Source organism: Euwallacea similis, chromosome 1 (assembly GCF_039881205.1).
Source record: "Euwallacea similis isolate ESF13 chromosome 1, ESF131.1, whole genome shotgun sequence".
NCBI lineage: Eukaryota > Metazoa > Arthropoda > Insecta > Coleoptera > Curculionidae > Euwallacea > Euwallacea similis.
The window spans coordinates 8,327,721-8,344,718 of record NC_089609.1 but is presented as its reverse complement, the minus strand read 5'-3'; the positions used below and the strand labels follow the sequence as shown (position 1 = coordinate 8,344,718).

Here is a 16,998-nt window from a genome sequence, read left to right as displayed (position 1 = left end):
TTGGCTCAAATAGGCCATTGAAGGCAAGGTAAGAAAACAAGCGATATTTTGCAAGTCCTATTCTTAAAAGGAAACAGCGGAAAATGACGCCGAATCAAACAGCCGCACTAGCAATTCATAGCTTGTCATACAAAAATGACAATGCTTTTTGTGTTCGTTCCCCCTGCTGATTATCCTAAATGCTGGATTTATCGGCGAGTTGCGTGGGGTACACTATGAGTTTATGAGCAAGTGATTTTGAAATGTCACTTGTAGGGTTTTAAAAATTGGCTAAATCAAGTTTTATACTGGTACTTTTAAAACCACCCTCGTATAGCGCCTTAAATGTGCTTCAAACTTTTTGCATAGGCAACCAAACCTACGTTAAGTAGATAGATCAATATACGTTTGAAAAAGGAGCAGATTTAACGCTAAATCGAACATTTTGATGCAAAGACTTATTTAAACGCATTGCTAATCACGTTATCACCATCTTGAACCGTTGTATTGCATTGCCTGCCCCCTGAAACGTTAAGGAAAACATTAAAACGCCATACTTGTTTCTAACCGAAGATGGAGATATTCTACTCTTACTTGGAGCAACACACGCACTATCTTATCTACAACTGGTGCCGATAAATTTGTTTTTCTAAAACGAGCAAATCGATAGTTTCTTAATGCTGCCTACAAACAACTGATAACTACAAGATGCGAAAGCTATAATCACCACGTAAAAACCTGTTTAACTGGTGAAAAGAAGAATCAAATGTCTGTGATAAGAAGTTTATTACCTGGTAAACATTCATTTATTATCACCTGGAAAAGTGTGATCTTCGCCAGAACTATGGCATCAAAGGCTCAGTATTTAGTCAACGACAGTAAATACTCGTTTCTGAGTGAACTTGGAATAGCTGAGAGCAACAGTGGAGTTTACGACGGACAATGGAAAGGATCCGGGAAGGTAAGGGATAAATAAAAGCTGAGGAATTAATATTGTGAAATCTAATTTCATTTACAGGTAGTTCAGTCAATTTGCCCTAGCAATGGTAGAATTATCGCCGAAGTTAAAGAGGGCTCCTTAGCGGACTACGAAGCATGCATTAAAGCCTCGCAGAAGGCTTGGCAAGCATGGGCAGAAGTTCCTGCCCCCAAGCGAGGGGAAATCGTGCGGCAAATTGGGGATGCTCTGAGAAAAAAGTTGCTACCGTTAGCTCAATTGGTTTCCCTAGAAATGGGTGAGAAAAGCTCTACTAACGTGGCTCATTTATGGCTATATTCTTTTATGTATAATAGGAAAAATCCTCCCAGAAGGACAAGGAGAAGTACAGGAATACGTAGACATTTGCGATTACGCAGTAGGTCTCTCCCGCATGATTTCCGGGTCGGTCCTCCCCTCTGAAAGACCTGGACACGTCTTGCTAGAAAACTGGAACCCGTTGGGCACAATCGGAGTGATATCAGCCTTCAATTTTCCAGTCGCTGTTTACGGGTGGAACAGTGCAATCGCTATGGTATAAATGACCGCAATTTAAGCTACCCAAGTATCAAAGTCATTTCAGGTATGCGGAAACACAGTTCTCTGGAAAGGCTCGGAAACCACGCCTTTAGTGTCGATCGCAACTACCAAAATTTTACAAAAAGTTCTAGAAAATAACAACTTACCTGGAGCTATTGCTACGTTGTGTTGTGGTGGTGCTGATGTGGGCAAAGCAATGGCTGGAGACGACAGAGTTAAATTGCTGTCTTTTACTGGTAGCTGCCAAGTTGGACAACTGGTAAGCGCATGAGGCAGAAGGTGAGCCTTTGTAATGAAATTTTAATTTGCAGGTAAGCGTTGAGGTGCAAAAAAGATTTGGAAAATCTCTGCTCGAGTTGGGAGGCAACAACGCTTTGATTGTTGCAGAGGACGCTGATTTGAAGATGGTCATTCCCGCTACTTTATTCGCATGTATTGGCACCACCGGACAACGCTGTACAACCACGCGAAGGCTCATTCTGCATCAAAACGTAAATTTCCATTCTATAACTGTTCTTGGGTGTTGTTCACTCGATAAAACACCTTCTTATGCTGGTGGTAACTTCGAAATTATTGCGGCAAAATGGCCGATGTAAAAACGGCAATCGTTATGGCGGTCCAAATTGACATGGCCATTTTGCCCACGAGCATGGGTCACTTTACCATATCCACCCATCCGCATTATTCTAGATATACCAGGAAGTTTTAGAAAAGCTTAAAACAGCATACACTCAAGTTATGAACAGAATCGGAAACGCCCTGGAAGACAACGTTCTAATAGGCCCAGTGCATAGTGCAGCTTCAGTTGACAATTACAGGAGAACTATAGATCTGATTAGACAGGAGGGCGGCACCATTGAATTGGGAGGAAAAGTGTTGGATAGACCAGGCTACTTTGTAGAACCCACGATAGTAACTGGAATCAGCCACACCAGCGAATTAGTGCGGAACGAATGTTTCGCCCCCATTTTGTATGTATTGAAAGCCTCAACTGTGGAAGAAGCTATTTCCTGGAATAATGAAGTTCCTCAAGGGCTTTCTTCCAGTATTTTTACGCAAAATATTGCCAACATATTCAAGGTAAAAAAGAGAATATCTCGTTCTAAATGGCCGCTGGGAGCAATAGATTAACGTTATTCTCAGTGGTCATTTTGTATAATCAGCACTGATGAGCACATAGCATGTCTTTCAAAATAATGCATTTTTAGTGGATAGGGCCAAAAGGTTCGGATTGCGGCATTGTAAACGTCAATATTCCTACCTCGGGGGCTGAAATTGGTGGGGCGTTTGGTGGCGAAAAGCACACCGGTGGGGGGAGGGAGTCTGGGAGCGATTCGTGGAAACAGTACATGCGCAGATCCACCATCACTATCAACCACTCGAAGGAGCTACCGCTGGCCCAGGGGATAAAATTTGAATAAAAACCCTACGATTTTGAAGATAATTAAAGTATGTATATGCGTATATTTATTTGAATATTATTTACTACGTTACTTAAATACAATAAAATAAGGGAAGTATATATAATTAACGATCCCAGGAAAATGGTTCAATAAAGGTAAAGAAAAAGTATAATTTTTCCTTTGTAGTGGTGTTACAATAAAATAAAAAGCGGGTGTATACAAGCAACCCACCACGCACATGAGATACACAGAGTTGCTCAAAATCTAGAGAAAGTTTAATATTCTAAAAAGTATCCAATAGAAATTCAAATAGCTCAGCCATAGCATTACTTATTTCAAATAAGAAGGTACAGGTAAGTCAAAAAAAAAATTCAACAGTAATTGCACCTGCATCATTTATCGAGCATTAATATCTGTGCTAATTTGCACTCAATAAAATCTTTGAATAACACAAAGAAGAAAAACTCGGCCTTTGTATTGAACTTTTTAGATGCGTGAGTTTGCCACCAAATTTCATGATTTTACCTTTAACTTTTTCGGAGATATTAAACCGTTCTCATTTTTTTGAATAACCATATATAATAACCCCAATATTTTTATGTCCTAAATCAATTACAATTCACTATTTATACTACGGACTAAATCCTTATTAAAAACTATTTTAGAATTGACACGCCACACTATATTACATCATATTCATAAATGTTGTCATTAAAAGACATGTTAAAACCGTAAATACAAGTTATAATGCTTTATTAGTATAAAAAATGATTGCAAACTAATAGTATACAGCGTACCCCAAATTACCATAAGAGATATAGAGCCGGTAAATGGGGAATGTTTTAGAAAATTTAATAAAAATTGTACCATTTTTAAAAGTCGCTTCACATTTTATTGGTTTAGAGAAAAATAGAATGAAGTGAAAACGACCCTGAGCTCTATACATGTGGAGCCAATTTGGGAGACACCATATAAGTATATACAACAATAAGGGTTGGCAAATTTACAGATAAGAGCGTTACAACAAAGTCCAGACTCAATTTTAAGTCAACGTTATTATCATAATTTGTCGAGGCGTCGAACTCATTATCTTTCTAATTTTCCCCTTATAGGAAATAGTCTTAAAATTATAGGTCTCTCAAGACATTGACATCTTAGCGCCCTGTTTTCTAGTCTCAAAATGAAGAAAATTTTCCACCCGCAATTTATGCAAACCTTAATAATTATTACCACATCAAACACAATTAAACAATTAAAAAGCTGACAAAGAAACTCTCTAATCCAACTTTAATGTACTTTATCTTTCTTCTTTCGCTTCTTTTTCTTATCCTGGAAATTCTCGTTCTTCTTGGCCAAACAAGGTTTACAGTACCAATTCTCATTATCATCGGGAGGCACTTGAATTCCCACACATACCCAATGGTACCAAGCATCGCACCCATCGCACCCAATCATAGGACGACCATCATCCTGTTGTCCGCAGGCTGGACAAATCCACACCTCGTTTCCTTCTGCATCTACTTTCACGAAGGGTTGTTCCTGTTTTTTGGGTTTAGGAGAGGGTTTTGGCTTCACTGGGTGAACTCGAGGTCGACCCGGGGGCCTAATTGCTGCACTTGATGTGGAAGGTTCCTCTGAAGGTTGTGTAGGTTTGTCTGGAGCTGTATTTTTGGGCTTTGGGGGTCCAATGACTAAGGCCGAGATTTGAGCCAAGCCTGGGGATGGTTCGCGTTGTTTTCTTTCAGGAGAGACCTCGTCTCTTTTCACTACAGATTTGATACTGAGCTTTTTGGCTGAATCTGGAGTTTCTGGTCTTGGAGAGGGGGAATTTACTTTAAGAACTATCTTGGGTATCGTCGGGATATCCGGAACTTGATGAACTTCCTCAGATTTAGGAACTTTCTTCTTCTTCTCCTTTTTGATCTTAATTTTCTCCTTTTTGGCTTCCTTCAGTTTCTTCTTTTCAGATTTGTCCTTAACCTTCTCCTTCTTGTTCTTCTTTTTTGCCTTATCTTTCTTCTCCTTTTTGTGTTCCTTTGATTTCTTCAAAACCCCCTCCAGGTGAGGATCACTAACACTCTCCGGTTCAGTTTTGACAATTTCGTCGCTTTTTCCAGGAGATGGAATTTTAGGAGATGCAGCTATAGGAGGTATTAAAGGAACTGTTTCTTGTGGTTCAGATTTTACAACTTCCTTGGGTTTTGGGGATATTTTAGGTGGAGATGGTTCAGGCTTAGAAGGGATGTGCTGGAAAGCCGCTAAATCTGGGATTGTGGGGACGAATGGAAAAGGAAGAGAAGGAATCAGGCCTGGGCCTCCAAAGTTGGCTAAAGGAAATGGAAATGGTAGTGGGGAGTTTGTAGGTAATGCTGGGAACGGGTTTTTCCTGAACAACAAATGGGCTTCCGGAGTCTTTGGTCTTCCCATGTTAACGTCTAATATATCAGGATCCATAAAATGAGGATGGGGCAGTTGCTGCTTTCTTGGTTTCTTAACTCTGGGTTTATCTAGCTTCTCTTTCCTCTTTCTCTTCTCTTTGACAACGAAAGGAGGACTTTGCGGGAGAATTTCCGGGGTTCTAGGAGTGGGCGGAGTTCCTGGTGGGGAACCATCTTCAAAATACGGTTCCCTTTTGATCGGAGAATGCCTTTGCGGGTTTATTGGTTCAATCGTGATGTCGCGGGATAAATTAATTTTGCTTACTAAATCATGTGTCTGCTGCATTAACTGATTGCTCGCGATATTCTTATTGCCCTTCTCCTTACTAACTTTACAAACATTCTTCAAAATATTTATTTTATTCCTATCTGGCTCGGTAACCAACTTATCAACAGCATGAAATTTCGGAGTTTTTGGCTCAGATTTCATGGGAATTGGAGTGATTGTGGTATTTAGTTTCTCAGTTTTCGCTTTGGCAGCCGCTAATGCTTTATTGAAACTACTGGGCCTCACAATGGGAGGCCTGTGCCTCTGCGCAATGAGAGGGGGAAGTTTGACATCTCCTGGAAATGGAGGGATGAACTGCTGATGTGGGGACATGGGCAGTCTCATTAGGCCAGGATGCAGTACGTTGGGGACTAAATTAGCCGCAGCAGCTGCAGCTGCATTAGCTGCGACTGCGTTTGCGCGCTTCATCTTTAAAATGTCTTTCATGTTGTTGATTTTCTTAGGGGGCTTTTCGTCTGGAAGGGACTTTAGTACTTCTTTGGTCATTTCTTTTTTCTTCTTTTCTGGTTTCTTTTTGGTAACTGGTACCAGTTCTGGTAGAGGAGGAGTTGGTGATGGAGGTTTTGATGGTTCAGGTGGAGGTATTGGGGCTTTGGCCTCAGGTAATTTGCCCTCTCGGGCTGGGGATAAAAACCCTGAAGTAGTCATCATAACACTACTGATTTCCCTTGTGGGTCTTCCGCCTTCATCCTCCCTTTTTAATCTTTTGAACTCGGGAGAAACATCTGCAGGTTTTTTAAATTGATGAACATCTAATTCCGGTTCGCTTTTCTCTTTGACCGCACTCAATTCTGGTTGATCACTTTGTTCTTCAAGCAATGGATACATTGGAGGCAAGTGCTCATTAATGTGAATAGGTCTAGTGACAACTTCCTTGCTTCCCGGCTTTAAGAAATTCAAATTGCTCTCCTTTGACAGGGGATATTTAGGGAGTGGATTGGCCGGAGGGACGAAATTCACAAACGTCACATATTCCTCTAATTCAGACAAATTTACCTCCATTTCCTGAAAGGCCAACCCCAGATGGTCCAAATTTGGATCCGTCTGTCCAAACTCATTGGCATAGTCATTACTTATCTTAGCTATTTGGGTGATATAACTTGACAGAATATCTGTGAGAACTTCCAGGGGAGTTGAATTGATTGAATGCCAACCTATTGTTTGCAGGATTTTTGCCACTGCAATTTTGCAGTGGTCTCGTGTATATTCCGCACTCATTTTCACATAAAATTAGCACTACAATGGCGATATTTATTTCTAAACGAGAAATCTATAAAAGTCAACTTGAACATCTACAGAGTCTTTTTTGTGGAACTTGTAAGTTGCAGGAAGGTCGTATTTTAGCTCCGCTAAAACTTCACCATTCACACCAAGAGATTTTGTGTATTTTAATATGTGTTTTCTGTAAAAAAGGCAACTTTCAACTAGGTTTGGTGGCTTATGTAGCAGCAAATTTCTGCAGTTTAATGTGCATATAAAGATGACAATAAAAATGAAAAAAAGACAAATTTTTCAACTCACCTGGTGCTGCTTTTATGCAATGAATACACCACTTTATTTGACAATTTCAATGCAACTTCCAAAAACCTCATATCAATCCCCTCATTTTGCTTGGTTCCAAAGGGAGGATTCATCAATACAGTATCAAACTTTTTATAGAACCTACAAATTTTTCTTTTTTTAGACCCATCGATTCCTCATAATTTTAAAGTATTATTTCACCTCTCAGAAATTTTTAGAACATCGCACAAAATAGCATCAATATTTGACAAATTATGGTCCTGAATATTTGACTGAAAAATGTCTAAAACATCTTCGTCAATTTCAAACCCAATAACTGAAGATGCATTTAAAACGGCTGCTCCTATTGAAAGTACACCACAGCCACATCCAAGGTCAGCTACAAGTTTGCCATCCAAATCACCATAATGAGACTAAAAATGGGAGAAAATCAATCATTATACCATAGTGATTTTAGGCCCAGACAGTAAAAAAAAACCTTCGAAATATAGAAAGAATTAGAAAATTAAGTAGCTTTTTTCAAATGGAACACCCCATATATATATATGTCCATAATTTGAAAAGACTATGATAATATTGAAAAGACTTATAAAGGTTAGCAGAACATAACCTATTATGTTTGAGACATTACTGTTTGAAAATTGAAAGTTTTATCTTAGTGGCCATCCATAGTCAAATTTGACCTTTATATGGGATACTGTAAATAAAATAAAATAATACCTGTATGGTATAAAGCATATGAGACCCCAAATGCCACGGTGTAATATACTGTTCTAACTTAATTTTGGGCTTTTCAAATCCTTCAATACACTGTAACCTCTCTTGGATTTTCTTCAACTTTAAACATGGAAACATTACTTTTGATCGAACCTTGGCAATACTGGTAAAATTAAATTTCCAAATAATGAGTCTTGAGAAATAAAGTAACCCATAGATTGGTTGTGAGCAGTCTGTAATGCAGCTCTCTGTTGGTGAAAGTTCATAGAATGCCCTTCTGCACTTTGAACTCCTGTTGGTACTGTTAATGGAGCTGAATTTAGAGATTGAGCAGCTCCGTGTTTCAGGAGCTTTTTCTTTTGATTTTGAAGTTCTTCGAGGATTTTGCTTCTGGCTAGTTCTGAAAGATGAAAATGAATTAAGTAAGAAAAAGGTAAGTTAAAGGATGATGTTATTCACCTCTTTGTACATTTGACTGAGGAAAAGAAGCCATTAAATGTATGGAGTATGGAAAAATAGCTCTTTTACCCCTTCATATAAGTTGTAACAGATTATTAGTTTAAACTTTTCAGATTCTATACCCCTAGGAAGAAATTAACCAAAGAATTAACGAACTTCCGGTATTGACTTTAAAAACTGTAAAATCAAAAATATTTTGGAAATCTCTGAATTTCGTGAAATTTAATAGATTTAAAGAAGTCGAGGATGTTTTTATTCTCAATACAGATTATTGTAAAAGTTACAGGTTACAAGATATAAACAAATGTAAAAGTCAAAGTTAAAATGACATTGACATAATAAAATTGATTTTTTATGCCGTGAAACTTTAAATGTGGCAACGTGCATCGTTTGATATCGTATGGAACTCATTTTAAGTAATTTTTCAAGTTCGGTCATTGTGCCCTAAATTATAGTCTAATAGAGTGTTTTAAGATTTACTGTGAATTAAATTTGAATAATAATAAATCAACCATTTTGTGTTCGTTTGTCACTCTTTTTTTTGGTGCCATCTATAAGTAAGTAGCCAAAGTAATCTTTATCCGAGAAAAGATATCTATCTCGGCAAGCAAGCTCCTGCTTTGCATCATTTAGAAATAACGCCATTATTAACAAAAAAAAATTGTGTACTTTCCTAAAATTTAGTCTTGGCGTAGACCACAATTTTAAGTAAATAAATTAGGCAAAAATTAAGGTGCTCCGATTTCAATGAGATTTTGGTTCCACAAAAACCATAAACGCATGAAAAATTATTCGATGCGTTGAAAATTTTATTATGAAAAAAGCAGTGGCGTACAGGACTATTTTGTACTAAAAAAATTCAATTAAAATTGAATGCTCCGATTTCAATAAGATTTGGGTCCGCAGGAGGCGTACAATACAGTATTGATATGCCGCGGTCAAAACTCGAATCCGATAATTTCAATTTTTTGAGTTAAAAATTTTCACGATGTATACTCCATGGCATTTTTCGGACCAAAAAATCAAAGTTATTCGATTCGAGTTTTGACCGCGGCATATCAATACTGTATCGTACACTTCTTGAGGAACCAAATCTCATTGAAATCGGAGTATTCAATTTTCACTGAATTTTTTTAGTACAAAATAGTCCTGTACGCCACTGCTTTTTTCATTTCATACATTTTCAACGTATCGAATAATTTTTCATGAGTTTATGGTTTTTGGCACACCAAATTTCCAAAATTGTTGTATTCGACTCGTGACCTGTATGGTACTTATCAGCTTAAACTGTGGCTTGCGGGTGACTTATTCTAAAAACAAAATACCTTTATAAATGATACATTTTATTTTATAAAATTTTAATCTGCAAAATATCAAATATAAAATATACAAAGAGAGACTAAAAACTATAAGTTTGTTGAAAATTAGAGTAAAGTTGTTTAATTCGAGAATTTCATTCAAGTTTAGATACCTTTACACGCTAATGGAAATAATCACAATCATTCTTATACATACTGATCTAAACTTCAGAGAGAGATATTGTTCATTTCAATGCAACTAAAAACCTAAACCAATGGATAACTAGCTTGGGTAGCAATTCCGCAATTATTGTCCCTGTTTCTAGCCATTTTAATGTATCCCTGCTGACCCCAGGTAGCTCCCCAAGAATTCTTAACTAACCAATAGTCCTGCTGAGTATCTTCATCGGTTCCGTAACCAATAACCAACACACCGTGGTCCAGCATCTGAGGACTGCAATTGAGATCATAGTATACTCCATCCGAGTAAAGTTGGAACGATTCATGACTGGCGTCAATGGCAACGGACACAGGGCCAATTGTGGCAACAGCAGATTTCAAATCAATTTCATTACCAGACTCAATATCCACAAAACCTTTATCGGTCGCGCCAACATTTTTTAGGGTAAAGTGACATTTTTCATCTTCAGCCGCGTAAGGGTAGGACTTTTCGGTGTCGATTCCACCGTTGTCTTTGATGTAACGGAAGGCGTTATCCATCAAACCTCCATTGCAACCGTTATTGCCGTATTTAGTGGAGCAGTCAACGAGGTTTTGTTCGCTGAGTGATACGAGTTGATTTGTTCGTCGAAAGTGTTGCCCTTCAAGGGCGCCAGTCTAAGAAAAAGAACAGGTTCTCTTGACAGAATATTAGATGGGTTGATTTCTTACCGCACTGAAGCTCCAGCAAGATCCACAATGGCCTTGATCCTTAACGGGTGTTACAGCTCCTTGATCTCTCCAGTCGACGGAGTCAGGAATTTTCACATTAGCAGGGGGGATAAAAGTGACGCCATCACGGGATTTCTCGCTATTTAAAAAGCTGGTCTTCGATTTGTTAAAGCCATTGAGAGTGTTGACGAATTCATGATGCAACAAGTCAGCATATTTGTTTAGTCCCAGCTTGTAAGTGACCAAGCCTTGCTCATAGAGTTTGTTATGTTTCGACACTTTGTGAGCGTTATCCATGAAAATTTTCATCCTGAAGCGCTCTTCCGTTTCTGACTCATAGTTTTTGTTATGTTCAGCCTAGAAACATGAAATCCTATAGTCTCAAGATATCAGAGGTATGTTTATAACTACCCACGCCCCATATTATGATATCAACAAACAAACGTGAAAGAACTGATGTGATTTCCATGAATTAAACAACACGTAGTTAACTGTTATATCTGCGAACAAACTGTATTGATTCCTTTCATTGCTATCAAAATACAAACGGAATTAAACGAATAAAGGCGTTCTTTGTCCCCATTTTAGCCCACAAATCGTGGGATAAGAATGATAAAAAAGAATGTTTAACGAAATTATCAAGCAGTCATAAGACACTGGCTAGAATAAAAACTTATAACCTTTTGATTAAGATAGTGCACCCATGATAAAACGCAACACCATTTCATGTTTTTAAATAATTATCGAAATTTGTTTCTATTTTCAATGTAATTTACGCTATAACTAAAACAAGCATGTTTCATCTTGGGAATGTTCATTTAAGGAAACGAACATTGAACATTATCTTACCTTGTATGCTGCCCATTGTTCTGAAACCAATTCATAGAAGGAGACAGCATGGCAGCTGAGGATTATAGACGCTAAAATAATCAAGATCTTCATTGTGTCCTGGACCTGTTCAAATAAAAAACATTAATAGTATATTTCAAGCTTAGGGCCATAATGACTTCACACTCTTGGTGTGGTACATTGTGACCGCGGAGCACTGAGATCTAAAACGTCAGGGCAAAAAGTGTTTCACAACGCTGTGTATCAACATTAATTTCCACTATTAGAATACATAAGTTTTACAGAAAATTGCACTGAATTTACCTGATGATATAAATTAATTACGAGCACAAGTTACTAAGTAGAGTTACTGTGTATTATTGTTCTTTGCATTGTTATGATTAACTTCCACTTGTAAAAATTATTATAAATTATTTACTTTAATTGAATAAGGTTTAATTAATATTTAGTTATGGAACTACAGTAGAACTCGGCTATAACGAATTTTCAAGGGACTTGGCCTTTCGTTCGTCATATGCGGTGGTACGTTATAGGTGACTGTGGAAAAAAACTGATCAATTCAAAATTTCTGTTTTAACCAAATACTAAATTATTATACAATCTTTTATTGTAGTAAAGTCACTTTGTAGTCCACTGCGGAAGTAGGTTTAATGTAAACTTATTCCTGGGGCTGTGGGTAGTCAGTAGACTAAAATATAACAGCTATTTGTGGCCAATAGGAGGTTGAATTACAGGATACATGGTGAAAATTATCAGCAGTGAACTCAATTTTGGTGTTTAAGAAATCCTCACATTTTGAAACACTCGGAAATTTACTAATGTACAGAAATAGTTTTTCTGGGGAAAATTGATTTGTTTTAGAGGGACCTTCCCACACATACTTAACATTGGCTCTTATGGGGCGACTTTGTATTCCTTCCCTAATGTACTTAAAGAAAACTGTGCAATTTATGTTAACAAGAATTGGATGAGAGATCAGTTGTATCTTAAACTTATGTAATAAGGTTTTGAAACATTTAGATGGCAGATCAACATATTGGCAACAGTATTTAAAACATTATTTTGCAAGGAATCCACAAAACTGACAAATACTATGCATTTATTTCAAAATATCAATATATTTTTCAATCAATGGTATCTGTGGAAACATTGCTATAAACCCACAGTATTGGTCAGTATTCTAATTTCCAAAGGAATTATCTACAAAGTAAAGTTGCCAGTATGATGATCTAACGGCCTTTAGTGTTGTATAACAACTCTAAAGGCCAGTAGAGCACCTAAGTTTGAGATTTGATTCAGTTAGGAGCAAGACTAGGCATTTATCTGGAGGAAGAAAAAAGAAAAATACAAATCTGGCTAAAACTAGTATGTAGATATAGGATGGCGAAATTTTCTCTGTGATGAACCGCAATGTAGAAAATATGTATTACCAAGAATGAATGAATAACTTTCACAAAAACAAGGCACATACATAGATGATGCAGCAACTCTTGCTGTTGCACTCACCGTTATAGCAAGAGAAGGTACAATAGTAATGGAGTTTTGGGTGTATAAAGAATTGAGATAAATGTTAAAAAAATAAAGGAATCTTACCTACACTGGTTTTTACAGAGCAAAAAAAGATCAATTTTCGATCCAACCACCGATCTTTGCTAGCTACAAAGCAGGAATGGTCTGAACGTTTAAACTGCGCAAATTAAGATCCGTTGGTGGTTAAATCCAATGAATTGATAAATAACAAAGAAATCCCCTCTGTTTGGCGTCATTATCGTTGTATGTTTGTAAATAATTACTGCCAATTTAACAATCACAAACACGAGTTCATAGTGGAACAAAGAATGACAAATTCAGATAAACAAAAAGCAAATATTTAAAAAATATTTTTGTCAGGACATTAGGGAGATTGGAGAGTATGCTGAGGAGAGATAGGAGGCTTGAGGTTCGGAAAATTACGGATTTATTGTGTAAAAGCTAAATGAAATACATACCCGTTTACTTTTACACACTAAACAATCGTATATCGAATTCAAAATATATAAACTATGGTTTCAATATAATATGTAAACAGATCAGTTCTAGTTCTCTTGGCGCTACTAACGATATAGCCTGCATTTTTTAAGTCGTCAAATTTGCTCTGGCAATAGTGTAAATGAAATGAAGACTATGCATTTTAATTGAACCTAAAATTAATTAAATAGATACTCCTAATGACTTAAATAGAAATTTCCAATATTAGACGATTCATCTCAGTTAAGGATATTATCAGATTTAAAACATTTTAAACATGTAATTTAGCGGAATTTTCAGAAAAATTTCGGAGCGGTCTTGTTGACGAACATATAATTTGTACATCTTTGGTCCTCTTCTTGGATCATTTTCTCGGAAAATTTAAAAATTCTAATTGACTTTCGACTTTTGGGGACTTCAATTTGTTCATTTCTTTCTAACGCTAAATTTCTCAGCGTCTTGTTATAGGATTGTTCACAGAATTGTAAAATTTCAAAGTGTCTCTACAGAGTTTGAAGGTGTCGGAAAATTAATTTAAAATGTATCTAATAGTATCTTTCAACTTTCGAAGAATGAAAAACTTAGGGAATGGAAATGTCCTTGGAAAATTAGCGTATTCCAAAATCATCAATCGAAAGAAAAAAGAAAATGTCACCCGATATTCCTAGTTGCGGCATTGCAATATTTTGTAATTTAAATGAAAATAAATTAGTTTAGCGGTAACGTGATGGCCATCTGTGACAGTTAACCGTCACGTCTCCATCACCAATCGAAATATAACCTCACTTTCTAATCTGTACCCCTATGACATAACAACATAACATTCTTCAATTGATCTATTCTCAAAAGGCCTTCAAAACCCAAAAAGGAGGTCCAAATCTTTTTTGAATAATGTCCAATTTCGATGCTAGCTCACAAACTCAGAGAGTATCACAAGAAAAGCTGCAGCGGAAACTGTACTTGCGTAATGAATTTTTAAAGCAGAAAAGTGACCCTTTTCGTCATGCTAGTGAGGCAGGAGGAGCTGTTGTAAGTATATAGTGTAACTCATTAAATAGAGTGATAGAATAATATTTGAAGCAAAAATAGCTTTGTTATAATATCACTGTCAACAAAGAATAAGCTATTGGTTCCATTGCAAGTATCAAAATGTGTCTTTGTCTTAGAGACAGCACTTATTTCATATAACCTGTCGATGTTTTGTGCTTATTGAAGTTTATAACTATTTATTTTCCTCTTTTTCCATTTAAGTACTGAATTAATTACAAATTTCAGTTTGATTCTGCATTATTAAGATACCAATCCCTATCCGTCAACTACTCTCAATTCTTCAGACCAAATGGCAAGAATATATTTCATGGAATATTCTACCTACTTTTGCCTATGACTGGTGCTTATTATGTAATCTACAATTCCAGGAGAAAAAAAGAAGAGGCCTACCGAAAGGGTGAAGTTGCTTACAAGGACAGAATTAGGTTCATATGTTAATGCAATTTTTTTTTGGTGTAGTTTGTATAGAGTCTGTTTCATTACTCAATTAAATGAGCAGTATACTATGCTTTTTCTGTACTTAAATAAATCTAATGTAAAATAGGATACATTGCATATGAAGCAATATTACATTGATTAGCCCTATTGCGAATCAACTTGAAATAGCCATTTTCACCCCATGAAGCGCCCCAGCTGTTCTTGATTAACCAGTACTCTCTTCCACTTTCAATTCCATAACCAACGATCACAACCCCATGGTTTACCCTACCAGGTAAACATTCATCATCTCTGAAAACTCCTCCTGCATAAAACTGAAGGTTTGAGGCGTCTATCGCCGCTGATATTGTCCCTATTGTGACCACTGAGTGGAGTAAAGAGAGCTCATCTGCTGGTATTGTTTGAAATCCTGAAATTAAGCTTTAAGTATTTTATTTATTGGAAAAATTGGTGCAAACCTCTAAGAGAAATTGGAACGCTTTTGATCGTTTCAAAGTGGCAAGCCTGTTGGATCCCAATGTAAGGATAATCAATCAATGGAGATATTCCATGATTAGTAAGATATTGGAAAGCATTAGCCATCCAGCCTCCGTTACATCCATTGTTTACTGTGTCCACTGAGCAGTCAATTAGGTTCTGCTCACTAAAAGATAAAAGTTGTCCATGTTTGAGGAAATATTGAGTTTCCAGGGATCCCACCTAAAAACTTTTGATAGGAAATTTCATTAATAATAAAATTAATCTGCTTACTGCGCTAAAAGCCCAACAGGAAGCGCAAGCTCCCTGATGTTTTATAGCAGTTACAGCCCCATGTGATCTCCAGTCAAAAAACTCTGGTATATGTCTAGTAGTTCTATTGTTTGGCGGCAGATCCCTCTTAAATTTATTGCCCTGCGGCAATTTCAGCTTCAAATGGTTGTTTATGAACTCTTCCTTGGTCAGATCGCTGAACTCTGTGATGCTCACATGGAAATTTATAAGGCCATTTTCAAATTTGTTTCTAAAATCGTTGATTCTGATAAGGTTGTTTTTGAAAACGTTGAATCTGTGCAAGTCCTCTTCAGGGGAATAGTGCTTAAGGTAGTCCCTCTGCAGAGAAAATATTAACATCCTTTGCTGCCAATAATGGAGTTTTATACCTTGAATTTGATCCAGTACTGTGCAGCCTCTTGCACAAAGTTGATGCGATGATCATAAGGTAGATGATATCCGTCGAATTGTGTTATCACAGAATTAACCGTTGACACAAACAACAGAACTAGTAAATGATACACGGAATTCATGGTTTAAGTTGCAGAGTTTTGTGGAAAAAATGGTAACGCTTTATATTAACCAAAAGTCACGCTCAATGTAATTTCAGCCACTATTCGGTTAAATTTACCGGAACCATGTCATATATTTTAATTCTTCATGTTAATTTGAGGTATAAAAGGTCCTTTAGTTAGTTGAATTAACGGGAAACCCAATGTTACCCGAGAGGAGAGCAATTTTTTATTCATTGTCCACATAAGAATATCTTTATGTTAGTCCCCGTGGTAATGGAAGCGCGGAAGCTTACTATGAATAATTGATATGGAAATAGAAAGGAGATTCGGCATTTCAATAGTCAACTATGAAATTTTGATTAATTTGACTGCTGTGAAACTAATAGGGCTAGTCGGAAGTTGATTGTGGGAAAATGTATCTATATAGACGAGGTTTTTTTGTGCTAATTTTTAAGCGTTTTGCTAAGCAAAGAAATGTGAAATTGCTCAAGTTTTGTTCAGCAATGCTGGCAATGAAGTCATGACCCTTTCCAAAAGGACGAACGCGGGATGAAAAGCTAAATTTTCGACCATTGGAGCGCTCAGTTCTATCGCTTAGAAATTAATTTCTCCTCATTCTGCACTGCCTCCGAAGAGGCTGGACTGCCAAACGGAGCCATCGTGCTAGTCCACCACAATACTCGTAAGAGTTTTTTAGAGTAGGCCCCTTGGATCGGATGTAGAATAACCAGTGCTCGGTTATTTGCGTTCACCTCTTGGAGATGCGCATGGAAAGATCCGTTAGAAGAAGACATTTGAAGCGCTCTTACCCTGGAAAGTAATTTCCTTAGAAACCAAAACACTGACCGTTGCTGTTGAGATTAACTGGACTGCACTTA

General features: G+C 37.0%; 7 protein-coding genes across 7 annotated transcripts; 2 read left to right on the top strand and 5 right to left on the bottom strand.

Annotated features, from left to right (window-relative positions):
• The first annotated feature begins 514 nt into the window (after positions 1-514).
• Positions 515-3,064, top strand: Aldh7A1 (aldehyde dehydrogenase 7 family member A1). The gene is made up of 7 exons (XM_066397749.1): positions 515-940; positions 998-1,214; positions 1,273-1,490; positions 1,539-1,754; positions 1,807-1,986; positions 2,186-2,575; positions 2,704-3,064. The coding sequence occupies exons 1-7, from the start codon at positions 746-748 to the stop codon at positions 2,914-2,916; spliced, it is 1,629 nt and encodes a 542-aa protein (XP_066253846.1). The 5' UTR covers positions 515-745; the 3' UTR covers positions 2,917-3,064.
• Taf3 (TBP-associated factor 3) lies at positions 3,051-6,843 on the bottom strand. The gene has a single exon (XM_066397743.1). The coding sequence runs from the start codon at positions 6,841-6,843 to the stop codon at positions 4,186-4,188; it is 2,658 nt and encodes an 885-aa protein (XP_066253840.1). The 3' UTR covers positions 3,051-4,185.
• Positions 6,844-6,862: 19 nt separating this feature from the next.
• Mettl5 (Methyltransferase like 5) lies at positions 6,863-8,002 on the bottom strand. Its single transcript, XM_066397772.1, has 4 exons — positions 7,867-8,002; positions 7,348-7,559; positions 7,147-7,287; positions 6,863-7,027 (listed from the first exon to the last, which is right to left on the bottom strand). Exons 1-4 carry the CDS (start codon positions 7,999-8,001, stop codon positions 6,883-6,885), a joined length of 633 nt encoding a protein of 210 aa, XP_066253869.1. The 5' UTR covers position 8,002; the 3' UTR covers positions 6,863-6,882.
• Positions 8,001-8,587, bottom strand: LOC136413999 (SOSS complex subunit C). Its single transcript, XM_066397784.1, has 2 exons — positions 8,323-8,587; positions 8,001-8,263 (listed from the first exon to the last, which is right to left on the bottom strand). The coding sequence occupies exons 1-2, from the start codon at positions 8,354-8,356 to the stop codon at positions 8,001-8,003; spliced, it is 297 nt and encodes a 98-aa protein (XP_066253881.1). The 5' UTR covers positions 8,357-8,587.
• A 1,293-nt stretch (positions 8,588-9,880) lies between these two features.
• Positions 9,881-12,982, bottom strand: LOC136420126 (cathepsin L-like). Its single transcript, XM_066406924.1, has 4 exons — positions 12,954-12,982; positions 11,361-11,465; positions 10,512-10,868; positions 9,881-10,457 (listed from the first exon to the last, which is right to left on the bottom strand). Exons 2-4 carry the CDS (start codon positions 11,451-11,453, stop codon positions 9,888-9,890), a joined length of 1,020 nt encoding a protein of 339 aa, XP_066263021.1. The 5' UTR covers positions 11,454-11,465; positions 12,954-12,982; the 3' UTR covers positions 9,881-9,887.
• A 1,210-nt stretch (positions 12,983-14,192) lies between these two features.
• Positions 14,193-14,856, top strand: ND-B15 (NADH dehydrogenase (ubiquinone) B15 subunit). The gene is made up of 2 exons (XM_066393753.1): positions 14,193-14,396; positions 14,643-14,856. Exons 1-2 carry the CDS (start codon positions 14,259-14,261, stop codon positions 14,853-14,855), a joined length of 351 nt encoding a protein of 116 aa, XP_066249850.1. The 5' UTR covers positions 14,193-14,258; the 3' UTR covers position 14,856.
• Positions 14,857-14,918: 62 nt separating this feature from the next.
• Positions 14,919-16,352, bottom strand: LOC136411255 (cathepsin L-like proteinase). The gene is made up of 4 exons (XM_066393740.1): positions 15,995-16,352; positions 15,606-15,944; positions 15,314-15,554; positions 14,919-15,264 (listed from the first exon to the last, which is right to left on the bottom strand). The coding sequence occupies exons 1-4, from the start codon at positions 16,136-16,138 to the stop codon at positions 14,948-14,950; spliced, it is 1,041 nt and encodes a 346-aa protein (XP_066249837.1). The 5' UTR covers positions 16,139-16,352; the 3' UTR covers positions 14,919-14,947.
• Positions 16,353-16,998: the final 646 nt, after the last annotated feature.

Excerpts from the sequence above, each read along its gene's own strand:
- LOC136413999 (XM_066397784.1), bottom strand. The coding sequence starts at position 8,356 with ATGGCTTCTTTTCCTCAGTCAAATGTACAAAGAG. Across the intron at positions 8,264-8,322 it reads TCAGTCAAATGTACAAAGAG|AACTAGCCAGAAGCAAAATC; the intron begins GTGAATAACATC and ends TTCATCTTTCAG.
- Aldh7A1 (XM_066397749.1), top strand. The coding sequence starts at position 746 with ATGTCTGTGATAAGAAGTTTATTACCTGGTAAACATTCATTTATTATC. Across the intron at positions 1,215-1,272 it reads ATTGGTTTCCCTAGAAATGG|GAAAAATCCTCCCAGAAGGA; the intron begins GTGAGAAAAGCT and ends TATGTATAATAG. Across the intron at positions 2,576-2,703 it reads ATATTGCCAACATATTCAAG|TGGATAGGGCCAAAAGGTTC; the intron begins GTAAAAAAGAGA and ends ATGCATTTTTAG.
- Taf3 (XM_066397743.1), bottom strand. The coding sequence starts at position 6,843 with ATGAGTGCGGAATATACACGAGACCACTGCAAAATTGCAGTGGCAAAA.
- LOC136420126 (XM_066406924.1), bottom strand. The coding sequence starts at position 11,453 with ATGAAGATCTTGATTATTTTAGCGTCTATAATCCTCAGCTGCCATGCT. Across the intron at positions 10,869-11,360 it reads AACAATGGGCAGCATACAAG|GCTGAACATAACAAAAACTA; the intron begins GTAAGATAATGT and ends TCATGTTTCTAG. Across the intron at positions 10,458-10,511 it reads CTTGCTGGAGCTTCAGTGCG|ACTGGCGCCCTTGAAGGGCA; the intron begins GTAAGAAATCAA and ends TCTTTTTCTTAG.
- ND-B15 (XM_066393753.1), top strand. The coding sequence starts at position 14,259 with ATGTCCAATTTCGATGCTAGCTCACAAACTCAGAGAGTATCACAAGAA. Across the intron at positions 14,397-14,642 it reads GTGAGGCAGGAGGAGCTGTT|TTTGATTCTGCATTATTAAG; the intron begins GTAAGTATATAG and ends TACAAATTTCAG.
- Mettl5 (XM_066397772.1), bottom strand. The coding sequence starts at position 8,001 with ATGTTTCCATGTTTAAAGTTGAAGAAAATCCAAGAGAGGTTACAGTGT. Across the intron at positions 7,288-7,347 it reads GTTCTAAAAATTTCTGAGAG|GTTCTATAAAAAGTTTGATA; the intron begins GTGAAATAATAC and ends AAAAATTTGTAG. Across the intron at positions 7,028-7,146 it reads TTGCATAAAAGCAGCACCAG|AAAACACATATTAAAATACA; the intron begins GTGAGTTGAAAA and ends CCTTTTTTACAG.
- LOC136411255 (XM_066393740.1), bottom strand. The coding sequence starts at position 16,138 with ATGAATTCCGTGTATCATTTACTAGTTCTGTTGTTTGTGTCAACGGTT. Across the intron at positions 15,945-15,994 it reads AGTACTGGATCAAATTCAAG|AGGGACTACCTTAAGCACTA; the intron begins GTATAAAACTCC and ends TTTTCTCTGCAG. Across the intron at positions 15,555-15,605 it reads CCTGTTGGGCTTTTAGCGCA|GTGGGATCCCTGGAAACTCA; the intron begins GTAAGCAGATTA and ends AAAAGTTTTTAG.